Source organism: Phocoena phocoena, chromosome 7, assembly GCF_963924675.1.
Source record: "Phocoena phocoena chromosome 7, mPhoPho1.1, whole genome shotgun sequence".
NCBI lineage: Eukaryota > Metazoa > Chordata > Mammalia > Artiodactyla > Phocoenidae > Phocoena > Phocoena phocoena.
Window position 1 is genome coordinate 91,360,764 of NC_089225.1, and position 13,703 is coordinate 91,374,466.

The window sequence follows — 13,703 nt, forward strand, 5'->3', positions numbered from 1 at the left end:
ACCACCCCTTTAACTCCAACTACGTTCTACGTCTAGAAACTTGTTAATGTTCTTTTATACCTCCAAGTCTTAGCCTATGGAAACTTCTCTCCCTGGAATGTGTAGTTTCTGTGAATCTATCAGACCTATGCAATTTTTCTCATCCTCGTGTATGGATCAAACACTTCATTTAAGAAGCTTTTCCAAAAACAAACAAAAAAACCGAAACAAACAAAAAAAAGAAGCTTTTCCTTGACTTCTCCAGTCAGTTAGGTCACTTCTGCATCTATGCTTCTGGAGAAGGGTATATGCCTTTATTAGAGCGTTTGCTTCATTTTATTGATCTTTTATGTATTTCCTACCAGACTACAAATATAAGAACAAAATTGTATCCATTTATCTTTATATTCCTAGAACATTCCACAGAGCTTGGCACATAGCAAGCCCTCGATATATGTTTCCTGAATGAAGTGAAAGAAAGTCTCTTTGACTTCAGATGCTTCCTCACTAGAAGGAGCCAACGTGGGAACATGTTTTGGAAAAGAAAGGCTAGGAAATATAACAATGTCAGATATGAAAAAGAAAGAATAGTAATTAATTTCAAAGAGCTAATGGGTGACCACAATAATGGCAACCCCCCTACCTACTCTGAAAGAAAAGACAGAATAACAGATACGATGTAACAGGATACTAAGAGAGGGAAGGTGTAAATGTGAATTTCACTGTGGCTCTGTCAAAAACGAGTCACATGCCAAGCCATGTATGTGAGACAAGGTTAATGATGAACTGTAGTAGCATTTTATCCATATTGTCTCTCTCATGGCATTTATCGACTCCTACCTCATAGGGTCAATTCTCTATTAAGCATGTTAACAAAAGGAAGCAGAGATTAAGGATAATCTCAATTTATTATTAACACCACACCTAGAAAAAGTACAGCATGAAATAGTAGTAATATAAACTTATGTGGTTAAAACTCCATCCATTATTGAAGAACAAATATTTGGGTCTATAAATGATATCAAAACCTACCTGCCCCCTCCCATGCACGCACACACTCCATCTTGGCTTTGTCCCCTGCTCTACCCAGTACCTGAGTGTCTTTCCCACTTTCCTCACTTCCAAGTTTCAGAGCCATCTGTAAAGACCTTCGCCTGTCAATGGCTAAGCGATCTGGGGAATGGGGGTTGATGCTGAGGCTGTAGTTGTTTAGAAGTCTTTTTACCCCAAAATATACCTGTTGAAACTTTTTGGCACCACTTATTCTACAGCTGATTAATCTCTCAACAGATAGTTACATGTTGACTATAATTATTTATGTATGCCTTACCTCACTATAACAACATAAGGTCTTTTAGGAGAGATTCTATTTTTCGTATTCACATGTGTTTGCAACACAGTTTCATAAATAACTGTGAACGGAAAAATTAGTTAATAAAACTAATAATCCAGTCAAATGTCAAAATTGCAATGAGAGAATATTATACAGAAAAACTAGTAGTGGTGCCATAAGGTGTCTTTGGAAAACTTTGGCATGCCCCATGCCTCCATCAGCTACCCTGCCTCAAGCCACCTCTAAAAGCAGCAATTTGAACAGAAACAATGTGCTCAGTAAGTAAATGAAACCTCAAATGCCTAAGTTAATACTGGTAAGTAACATAACTTTATAGGGGATGCAATATTTATTATTTCTTAATATTTAATGCCCTGAAATAGTAAAAAGAACTTTTTTTTTTTTTTTTTTTGTACATCCAATCACTTTTAATTCACACCAAGCCTATGAGTGACAAACTCAGACATCACATATCTGGACCAGAGTTGTTGGACTCCTAGGTCCACCATTTTAACCTCGATGCTCTGGATCCTATACTACTGTCATAAGCCCCAGCAATGCAAGCTTGCAGTACCAAATTTACAAAGACTTAAAACATGGACAGGGTTTTTAAAATGTTGGTTGATAATAATAATATAAAAACAAATAGACTCAACTCACAACAATGATAGAATTAAATCTGATTCTTTAGATTATATAACCTATCCTCAATACAAAGAAATGCTTCAATTATTCAGGATAACAAAATAAAAGATTCCCAGTTCAACAACAAGTAATCACTAGCTGTCCAATAAACATGGTTCCACAGTACATACTATATAAAACAAACAAAAACCTCACAGATAATCCTTGAGCTGCCTATAAATACAAAACAGATATTTATATTTTAAAAGTGACTACAGGATTTCCCAACTGTACTATTTAATACTGGGCAAATCTTTTTTAAATGAAAGATATAAATGTATCAGTAAGTTAACATTTCTGTATATATTTGTATGAATAATAAAATCAATCAGTATAAAAATATAGTAGGACCAAAGAGATGCCCCAAATCTAAAGAATTAAAATTCATAACTCTCCTTAAAAAGGATGATTTACTAACATTAACTTTTTAGTTATAGATAATTATTAATTGATAAACCTTAGGGACTGCTTTCCTACCCGCTATTGTAGGAGATCAGGATGTTTTGTTTGGGTTTTTACTTTTGTGGAGGGAAGTGGCACCTAATTTTGGTCTAGATTGTTCCCCATACTTGTAGAAAGCTAAATCAGTAACTTCCAAGATAAATCACAAGACAGATTGGAGACATTTTCAATTATATCACTGATCACTTACCTAAGAGAAATGAAAATACACAAATAAACAATTACTTCTTTTAGAAAAACCTATAGACTTATGCGAAGCCATCTCAAACTCTTTGGTGCAGCCAAAGTAAAGGAAGAGTAAAGAGTACCTTACTTTGGTGTATTCAAGGCCAGGCGCCATTATGATGGCAATTCAAACAAACGCTATCAGGAATAATTTGGGTGTATCACAAAAACTCAATATAGCTTGTTTGCAAAGTGTCCCAAAGCTCAACTCATTTAAAGTACTTAAGATAATCCCATACAAAGTGAGTGTGACCTGAAATTGCTCTAAAATAGACTATAATGTTACCTTCATGCTGAAGGGTAGAGAGAACTATTTAACCCATAACAAATGACGAAAACAGTAGGGGAGAATGAAAATGGTGAATGCCATTGCTACCCACCATGGTGACTCATGACCTGCCCGGCAGCCTCCATGCTGACATTCTGGAGATAGTTGTGGCAGCGTTCCTTGTGCTCCTCCAGTGAACTGCGCTGCTTGTAGCTTCGTCCACAGTAGTTGCACTTGTGAGGTTTACCCACTGTGAAGAGAACTCAAGGTTAGTGTGCTGTCAAGTCTCATCCAAAGCAAAATTACCAGCTAACTTTTGATAGTCTGGAGGAAGCATTTATATGCTTTTAAGACTTAAATCTCTTCCTCCACCACACTCCAGTTGAGACAATTAAAGATAATAAACTTCTACCAAGATTAAAAGACAGCAAGAAAAGGCAGATCGTACCTTTGGTGACAGGGGAAATAATGAATCAAATCACGCTCTGACTGTATCCTAGATCATGAGAGGCTGATGATTGATCTTCAAATTACCTGACTCTTAACACTAACATTTACTCTTACACAGTTCTCTCAGCTCTGACTCATTCAAAAGACAAATCAGGAGTGTCCTAGATACATGATGAGAATTATTTTTATTTATTGGGAGGGGGCTAAGAATAGAGAATTTTACTGAAGGAAACTAAAATCCAACACCTTGAAATGTCATTGTCTAATGAAAAGATTATTCACGGGTACCAAGAAGACTAGAAAGAATTCAGGTGATGAGAAAAAGCACAGATAAAGGCAGAGAGTTTCTCTTTTCTTTCCACCTTGGTAAGAACTATTCACACATGCAAAACTTTGCGGCAGATCAGCCTATTCTCCTACATCAGTCAGCACTGTTCTTATATTACCAAGAATTATTAACCTACTAGGTGCTTTGAGTCAGGATTATTAACAGTAATCACCAAAGCCCTAACATATTTAGTTATACAACGACAGTGATACTTAATTACATATTTCACATTCAGGAAATGAATTATTTTCTAATAGCCACATCTCATTATACCTGGTAAAATACTTCAATGCTCACATTAAAAAAAAAAACTTTAAAAAATTAAGAAGGAAAAAAAACATATTTAGGGAAAGAGGTGTGTTTTAATGTAAGACTATTCACAAGGGTATCACAGAGCACTTTGATTCTTGGTGTTGAACGGATACAGAAAACCATAAAGCATCAGGTGGTCTGTTGCCAAAGCCCTCAGTTAAGCACATTGTGAATCAGGTCAGCTGCTCTCATTTGACTCCCTTAGGAATCATTTTGTTTTGCCTAGAGGACAAATAGACAACTCTTTTTCATGGTCAAAGATAGCATCCTCAACTCCAGGTCCCTTACAAACCCATGCTAGGATAATGGTCATAAATGAAATTGAAATACTTTAACAAGACAAGGTATTCACACCTGCATAAAGATTTCACTAGATTGATTAAAAAAACCAAACAAACCTTTAGATTGTATTTGAGGTGCATATAAATTCAAATCAGTTATTTGATAATCGCAATTTTTTTGTAAACCGTCTTAAAAAACAAAAGCTATCTAAGGCAGGATCAGTCATTTCTAAAAATACTAGGCAAAGTAACTTCTATTTTTCAGAACGAAGAATTTCTGGGAAGTAAAAACTAGGTAGCTTTTTATATTGTGAAGACTCTTACAGCATTGTGTGAGAGCATAAAAAATACAAGAAAATATTCTTTTAGTCAAAAATATTAATGTAAATAGTATAAATATATATATTGCATTCCAAGATATGAGGCTACATATGACAAAAAGCCTTTTATGAATTTTCTCTCAACAAGTTTATTAAGCAACTAATACTTGTTAAGCATATACATTGTAGTTAACAGCCCACTATAAACTAGTTCCATCATCTCTGTCTTCCCCTTCTTAAGTCCTGTTGCACTGTGTCCTGTGATACCTATGTTTTACTGTGAACATAATATCCTCCTATACTTCTTCCCCTTATTTCTCTAAGCAATTGACACCTTTTTAACTTAATTAAAATATAGTTCTTGTCCACTTCCCTTGGCTCACAATGCTCTATAAACTCCCAACTCCCCAGATAAAGAAGAAAAGACAGGATGCTTTCTACTCCCCTCATTTTAGAATTCAACCCCATCTGCTTTACTTCAGCCTCTCCCATTTTGTCATCTATTTGTTTAAAACGTCACTCTTCCTCTCTTCATCCCATCCTTGTTCTCTGTGAGTATAACAGATATTGGAGTAAATTGCTCTAAAAGTATAACCTCAATTTCCCCAATTCTTCATCTGTATTCTATTCCAGGAATCCACATACTGGGTGACATGCTGGACTCTGACATCTCATGACTATTCTACGTCCAAGAAATTTGTTCTGGAAGTGTTCCACCTTACCCTTCTACATGTCTCATTTAATACATCTTTATTGAAAGCCTACTAGGTGCCAACACTGGGACAAGGCTGGAATGTAAAGTGGAGAGCAAATTCTCATGGTGCCTATCCTCATGCAACCAACAGTCTGTTGAGGAAGACAGACATTTAACAAATATACAAGCAATACATTACAAATTGTAAATTCTACAGAGCTAAAGAATGGTAAGCTAGTATAACATGGGGACCCCAATTTAGTGTGAGAAGGTTGGACAGGAAGGTCTACCTGAGGTATGAACATTTAGGCTAATAAATGAAGAAAAAGTAGAAGTTCGTCAGATAATGGGGATGTGGGGGAGGGTGGAGGAGAGACAGTGTTTCCGGGAACTGCCGTCATCTCTTTCTATTTACTCTCAAGTTCTTAGCTCCTTCGAATTCTAGATCATGCCCTTGCTACTCTTTGGAAAATTATTTTCAAGCATCATCAACAGTCCCTTCCAAATCCAATGGCTCTACTATCCCTACAAGACCATTTCCTGTCAGTTCTTTGATATTTCTTTTTTTCTTCCTCCAGTTTTATTGAGATATAATTGACATAAGCACTGTATAAGTTTAAAGGGTACAGTAGAATGATTTGACTTACATATATCATGAAATGATTACCACAATAATTTTAATGGACATCTATTTTTCCTAAAAATCAATGTCATGAAAATACTGTTTATTTTTACTCCCTATATATGATGAGTGTAACTGTATAATAGGTATCAACTATATGAGTTAATATGTATAACATATGTATATATATTCACAGAAAAGGACCAGTCTTTTGCTACTTTTCTTTTTACAAATGTTATTATTTACACAGTCTCACTATCTGAAACACCTTCATTCTGCTACCCCTCCTCAAAGCTCCCTTAACTCCCCAGTGCCATCTTTTCCAGGCTCCGGGTCTCCATGATGTAGTACCTTCAACACAGGGACCTTCTATCGCCCTTCCCCTAATAAAGTTCTATACTGAGGGTTAAAAAAAAAAAATTAAAAAAAAGTCATCGATAGTCTCTGAAGTGCTAAATCCGGTAGACTTTAATCAGTCCAAAATGTTCCTAATTCCTTGCCCCTATCAAAGTTTCAGGAGTCTTGAATCTCCTGTTTTAGCTTCTGGGATCAGATTCTGCATCCTCACTCCCTGGCTTCTCAATCTTTTCCTACCTGGTAAATATATATGTACCTCCAGGTTTTGCGCTCAGTACAGTAGTCTCCCCCTTTTCCCTCTAGATTAAGCCCTCATTTCTATGAAATGTCCAAATCATGCCTGGAATAATTTCCCATGTTTGGAAGCTCCTATTTGTCACAAACATTTAAAAAGTGATCACGGTGAACCCAAGGACACAGTTTCCCCCCCTCTGTGCTCTCACAGTGCTCTGTCCATATTCTGTTGATGCATTACTTATGATAACTGCATTGTAATTATCCATCTGATCTCTGTTTCCCTCGTCCTAAACAACGAGCTCTGTCATGAGGACAGAGGTCATGTTTTATTCAATTTGGAATTGATAGTGCTTACTGTAGTTATTAAACACAGGAGGTACTCAATATGTATTTGCTGAATGACTGTACTTCAACCTCATACTTCCAAATGCCTTTGGAGTATTGCGTTATGCATATTCCTCTGAAATCTAAAATCTAAAATTCAACATATCCAAAATTATCTTCCTCTACAAAACTACTTCTTTATTCTGACTGCTCTTTTGTGCATTACCACTGTTTTAATAAACCAGACTCGTGATAAGGCAACCACTATTGTTGCCTCCTACCTCATTTCTCACATCCAAATAACTGCTCAAGTTTATCCCTCCTTCTCACTCCCAGAACCAATTTCCAAGTTCAAATGTTCATTACCACGAACCTGGGCAAGCTTAGTATACTTCAAACCAGGTGTTCTCTTCCCTTGTGTAATTATTTTACTCCTCTCCTCAACAACCTTCAATGACTTTTCACTTCTACTGAACAAAGTCCAAAACCCTGTACTTGGCATTCAGCATCCTACACTGTCTGGTCCCAAGGGATACATCCCATCTTCTACCCCAGGATTCCCTTGCGCTTTTACACTTCTGAGTCTTAGTTCTTTCTGGAATGGCTTCACACAATTTCTGCCCCTTGAAATCCTACACATCCTTCCAATCTCCCTAACCATGTTCCAACCAAAAGCGATCTTTCCTACTAAAGAACTGTAACTGTATTGGTCCTCACACTTAGGAAACTTGTAACATTCTGTCTCTCGAGTTATTTGTGATTACATCTGACCCATGAACAACTTGGGTTTGTACTGCATGGATCCACTTATAATGTGAATATTTTTCGACAAATACTTACTACAGTACTGCATGATCTGCAGTTGGTTGAATACCACTAATGTGGAACCGTGGATGTGGAGGGCTGACTGTGAAGTTAGATGTGGATTTTCCACTGCAAGGGAGGGGGTGTTGGTGCCCCTAACCCCTGTGTTGTTCAAGAATCAACTGTGTGTATACATTCATTTTGATCTCCCACGTTAGATTATGAGCTTCTTGAGAGACTGAAATAATGTCTTATATATCTTTGTAACCTCCAAAGAGTTTAGCATGGTGATTTGTTCACAGCAAGAACTAATAAGTGGTGTTTTCATGAATGACATCATTTCCTAACTCTTTAAATATTTTCCTTTCACTGGTTTTCCCTGAATCTTTCACGAACTTTAAAAGCAATGCATCCATATAGAAAATTTTTTAATTCGCCAAAAATTATTTATAATTATATCATTTAGAGATAAGTATCTTTAACATTTTTATATCATGTATTTTTTCTATGCATGCAAAGATATATTTTGTTATGAAATTGGGTCATTTTATATGCTGTATTTTACAATCTGCTTATTTTACTGAACAATATATCTTAAAGTTTCCCCATGATATAAAATAATAGTTTTGTTGCTGCTGTCAGGTAACAATTTTTTCCTGAATTCTAAAATTATGATATGCTGATTTAGTTTGCCTTAGCATTCTTAGTCCTTTTCTTATTTACTTTAATAATTATTTTTCTTTTTACCATAGTTACTATGCCCATACTTGAAAAAGAAAAAATCAAATAGCCCTAAAGGGCACTTAATGAAATAGTCTTCCACTCACCCCACGCCCATCTAAACATAATCTATTTCTCTGTCCTCTCTTTTTGGAATTTCTATTAGTTTGATGTTAGACCTTCCGGATTGAGTCTTGAAATTTTTTTCCCTCATATTAATTATCCTTTTACCCTGTTTACTTATAGAAAAATTCCTCACCTTTTTCTTTGAATCTTTCTGTGAAATATTTTCTGGCGAATATAAATTTCTCTGACCTCTTTCCTTTTTCTTAAAAATAGTATTCTGTTTTTTCATAGGTACAATAACATTTATCTGGGCATAATTTTTTCTTTTTAAAAAAGTTCTTTTTATATTGTCTTCTCTGGCTTTTTTTCTTTTTTACATTGGTGTCTGTATTGGAGGCTTTCCTTAAATGCCTGGTGCCTGAATATTTATTGTCCATTTATATTTAACAGTAAGGCACTAAAAAGCTAATTGGAAATTCAGGAAACACAGGTGAGGTTTGTGAACTACTGGTGAACTACTGCAGAGTGACCAGGTAATGAAGCAACCTTTTCATTGTCAGACCCCCAAATATAAATATATATGTCTTTTCTCTAGGACCTCTCAATTCCCTTAGAAAAGATACCTCCAATTTCCAGCCCTGGGGGTATGGGGGGGATATGAAGCTAGATATTAGTATTCCGGAAGTAAGGCAAGATACGGGGCCAGAAATCTAAATGTTCAACTGTAGTCTTTTATATACTGTCCCTGCTTTAAGTCCTTTGTTTTCCCCCTACTCTCTACTTTTCCTGGAGTCTCTAAGCTAGAACCTTTCCAATTCAGTATCGCCAGAGAATAAATGTCATTTTCCTGTAGTTGGTTGGCTGTAGTGAGAGTGGTTCTGTGGCCTGTTTTGTATTCAGATTTTGAAATCCTTTTATATTCAATCCAGAATTTCATCCCTACCATCAACAGTCATGTTTCTTCCAAGTCCAGAGACTTTTCAGGATTCTCTAGGACCAAATGGCTTTGCTACTCATCCTTTATTCCCTTCTATAATCACTATAAGTTCCCGAGTCTTCTGTTTTGGGAAGTCTATTACCACCCCTCCCTCTATCTTCTTTCCATCTTCCTCTTGCTGCTATTCTGTCCTTTCCCATTGTCTTTGATCTTAATGCGTTTATACTTCTATAAACGTCTACTGTGATTTTAGTGTAGTTTTAAAGAGTAGAGACAGATGTAGCTTTTCATTTCATCATGTTTAGACAGCAACAGACAGCATCACTTTTAATGTTGGTATGCTATGGCTCTGGAAGGGTGTGCCATAACTCTGTATTTAGATAAATAGGAGCATGACATGTTAGTAAAGATTAGCCACCAAAAAAGGAATCACATATTTGTAAGACAAGGGGAATTTGTGGAAATGTAAAACTAAATATTTCCTCTATTCTACTCTAATCTGCTATGTATTTGTCTGTTATAATACAACATTCCTACCTATATTCAAATATGTTTTAGTGTAACCATTTGCAGTGGTTCTCAAAATATGAGCTGCATGCCTCCTATGTTAGAATTACCTGGAGTGCTCTTAAAATGCAGATTCTTGGGCACCATGCTAGGGCCTAGAATTTCTGAGAGAGGTACTCTGATCTCCCCATGTTTAACAAGCCTGCCAGGTAGTTGCTTATGTACTGAAGTTGAAAAACAACGGTCTATAGAAGCTCATAAATCATCATGTTCTCTAAGTCTGGTATTGAGTTAAAATTTCTTATCAAAGTGAAGAATACTTTTCTTAACTCCACCATAATAATCTTAGTTATATTATTGAAGGAGTTAAAATTAATTTTCTTTTACAAGAAATGTTGGGACGAAAATCTGAAAAGCCTATGGATGAAGTATCATTTATTATTGGTAAAAAATTTTTTTAAATATTTATTTTGGTATGGGAGTTTACTCCTGTACGTTGATAACATCTTTTGAGGACAGTGATCCAGTTTAAACTTTACATCAAATCTACTTCAAACTGACCTGTGTGTCTGGATTTTAAAATACAGGTGGATCAGAGTCAGTATGGGGCCATCCCAACTGGTTAGGAGAAACCCTAGAAGTTACCCCTTGATCCTGGGAGACCCCAGTGGGGTCCAAATGCTGGGTGAGCCCAACATGTCCACAGTAGGTTCCCGAGGATACAGCCCAAGCCTGGAGATAGTGTGTGAGATGCCACCCACAGCATCGCCATCTGGGAGAACAGGAGGGCAGAGAAGACTTTAACAATCTGCCATTACCCCAAAGAGGCCTCACTTAGCTGGAAGTTACCATTTTACCCTGGAATTGTGTGTTATAACTGGAAGAAAAGGAATAATGTTAATGAACCCGTCTGCTTCCCAATTCTACTGATAGTGCAAACTTGAGCCACACATTACTTGAATTATATGGTCAAGAAAGGAGCCACATTTTCACGAAACGCATGGGTTCACGATAGTTGCATTAAAAATTTGGGCCGCACCAGAAAGACAAGATCCAGCCTCATCCACCAGAACACAGGCACTAGTCCCCTCCACCAGGAAGCCTATACAACCCACTGAACCAACCTTAGCCACAGGGGTCAGACAGCAAAAACAACGGGAACTACGAACCTGCAGCCTACGAAAAGGAGACCCCAAACACAGTAAGTTAAGCAAAATGAGAAGACAGAGAGACACACAGCAGATGAAGGAGCAAGGTAAAAACACACCAGACCAAACAAATGAAGAGGAAATAGGAAGTCTGCCTGAAAAAGACTTCAGAGTAATGATAGTAAAGATGATCCAAAATCTAGGAAATAGAATGGAGAAAATACAAGAAGCATGTAACAAGGAACTAGAAGAACTAAAGAGCAAACAAACAATGATGAACAACACAATAAATGAAATTAAAAATTCTCCAGAAGGAATCAATAGCAGAATAAATGAGGCAGAAGAAAGGATAAGTGACCTGGAAGATAAAGTAGTGGAAATAACTACTGCAGAGCAGATAAAGAAAAAAGAATGAAAAGAATTGAGGACAGTCTCAGAGACCTCTGGGACAACATTAAACGCACCAACATTCGAATTATAGGGGTCCCAGAAAAAGAGAAAAAGAAAGGGACTGAGAAAATATTTGAAGAGATTATAGTTGAAAACTTCCCTAATATGGGAAAGGAAATAGCAAATCAAGTCCAGGAAGTGCAGAGTTTCCCATACAGGATAAATCCAAGGAGAAACACACCAAGACACATATTAATCAAACTATCAAAAATTAAATACGAAAAAAAAAAAACTAAAAGCAGCAAGAGTAAAAAAACAAATAACATGCAAGGGAGTCCCCATAAGGTTAACAGCTGATCATTCAGCGGAAACTCTGCAAGCCAGAAGGGAGTGGCAGGACATATGTAAAGTGATGAAAGGGAAAAACGTACAAACAAGCTTACTCTACCCAGCAAGGATCTCATTCAGATTCAATGGAAAAATTAAAACCTTTACAGAGAAGCAAAAAGAGAATTCAGCACCATCAAACCAGCTTTACAACAAATGCTAAAGGAACTTCTCTAGGCAGGAAACACAAGAGAAAGAAAAGACCTACAGTAACAAACGCAAAGCAATTAAGAAAAAGGTAATAGAAACATACATATTGATAACTACCTTAAATGTAAATGGATTAAATGCTCCCACCAAAAGATATAGACTGGCTGAATGGATACAAAAACAAGACCTGTATATATGCTGTCTACAAGAGACCCACTTCAGACTTAGGGACACATACAGACTGAAAGTGAGGGAATGGAAAAAGATATTCCATGCAAAAGGAAAGCAAAAGAAAGCTGGAGTAGAGTAGCAATTCTCATATCAGACAAAATAGACTTTAAAATAAAGACTATCACAAGAGACAAAGAAGGACACTACATAATGATCAAGGGATCAATCCAAGAAGAAGATATAACAATTGTAAATATTTATGCACCCAACATAGGAGCACCTCAATACATAAGGCAAATGCTAATAGCCATAAAAGGGGAAATCAACAGTAACACAATCATAGTAGGGGACTTTAACACTCCACTTTCACCAATAGACAGATCATCCAAAATGAAAATAAATAAGGAAACACAAGCTTTAAATGACACATTAAACAAGATGGACTTAATTGATATTTATAGGACATTCCAGGCAAAAACAGCAGAATATGCTTTCTTCTCAAGTGCTCATGGAACATACTCTAGGATAGATCATATCTTGGGTCACAAATCAAGCCTTGGTAAATTTAAGAAAATTGAAATCATATCAAGTATCTTTTCCGACCACAATGCTATGAGACTAGATATCAATTACAGGAAAAAATCTGAAAAAATACAAACACATGGAGGCTAAATAATACACTACTTAATAACCAAGAGATCACTGAAAAAATCAAAGAGGAAATCAAAAAACACCAAGAAACAAATGACAATGAAAACACGATGACCCAAAACCTATGGTATGCTGCAAAAGGAGTTCTAAGAGGGAAGTTTATAGCACTACGATCCTACCTCAAGAAATAAGGAACATCTCAAATAAACAACCTAACCTTACACCTAAAGCAATTAGATAAAGAAGAACAAAAAAACCCCAAAGTTAGCAGAAGGAAAGAAATCATAAAGATCAGATCAGAAATAAATGAAAAAGAAATGAAGGAAATGATAGATCAATAAAACTATTAGCTGTTTTTTTGAGAAGATAAACAAAATTGATAAACCATTAGCCAGACTCATCAAGAAAAAAATGGGAGAAGACGCAAATCAATACAGTTAGAAATGAAAAAGGAGAAGTAACAACTGACACGGCAGAAATCCAAAGGATCATGAGAGGTTACTACAAGCAACTGTATGCCAATAAAATGGACAACCTGGAAGAAATGGATACATTCTTAGAAAAGCCCAACCTTCCTAGAGTGGACCAGGAGGAAACAGAAAATATACACAGACCAATCATAAGCACTGAAATTGAGACTGTGATCAAAAACCTTCCAACAAACAAAAGCCCCGGACCAGATGGATTCATAGGTGAATTCTAACATTTAGGTAAAAGCTAACACCTATCATTCTCAAACTCTTCCAGAGTATAGCAGAGGGAGGAACACTCCCAAACTCATTCAATGAGGCCACCATCACCCTGATACCAAAACCAGACAAAGATGTCACAAAAAAAGAAAACTACAGAACAATATCACTGATGAACATACATGCAAAAATCCTCAACAAAATACT

At 36.3% G+C, this 13,703-nt stretch overlaps 1 protein-coding gene across 3 annotated transcripts in view; it reads right to left on the reverse strand.

The window, feature by feature from the left end:
- Positions 1-13,703, reverse strand: part of IKZF2 (IKAROS family zinc finger 2) — a 167,070-nt gene that overhangs the window by 11,873 nt on the left and 141,494 nt on the right. For all 3 annotated transcript variants that reach the window (XM_065881241.1, XM_065881239.1, XM_065881238.1), the window contains exon 5: positions 3,064-3,201. In XM_065881241.1, the coding sequence (XP_065737313.1) occupies positions 3,064-3,201 (138 nt within the window). The remainder of the gene's footprint in view (positions 1-3,063; positions 3,202-13,703) is intronic.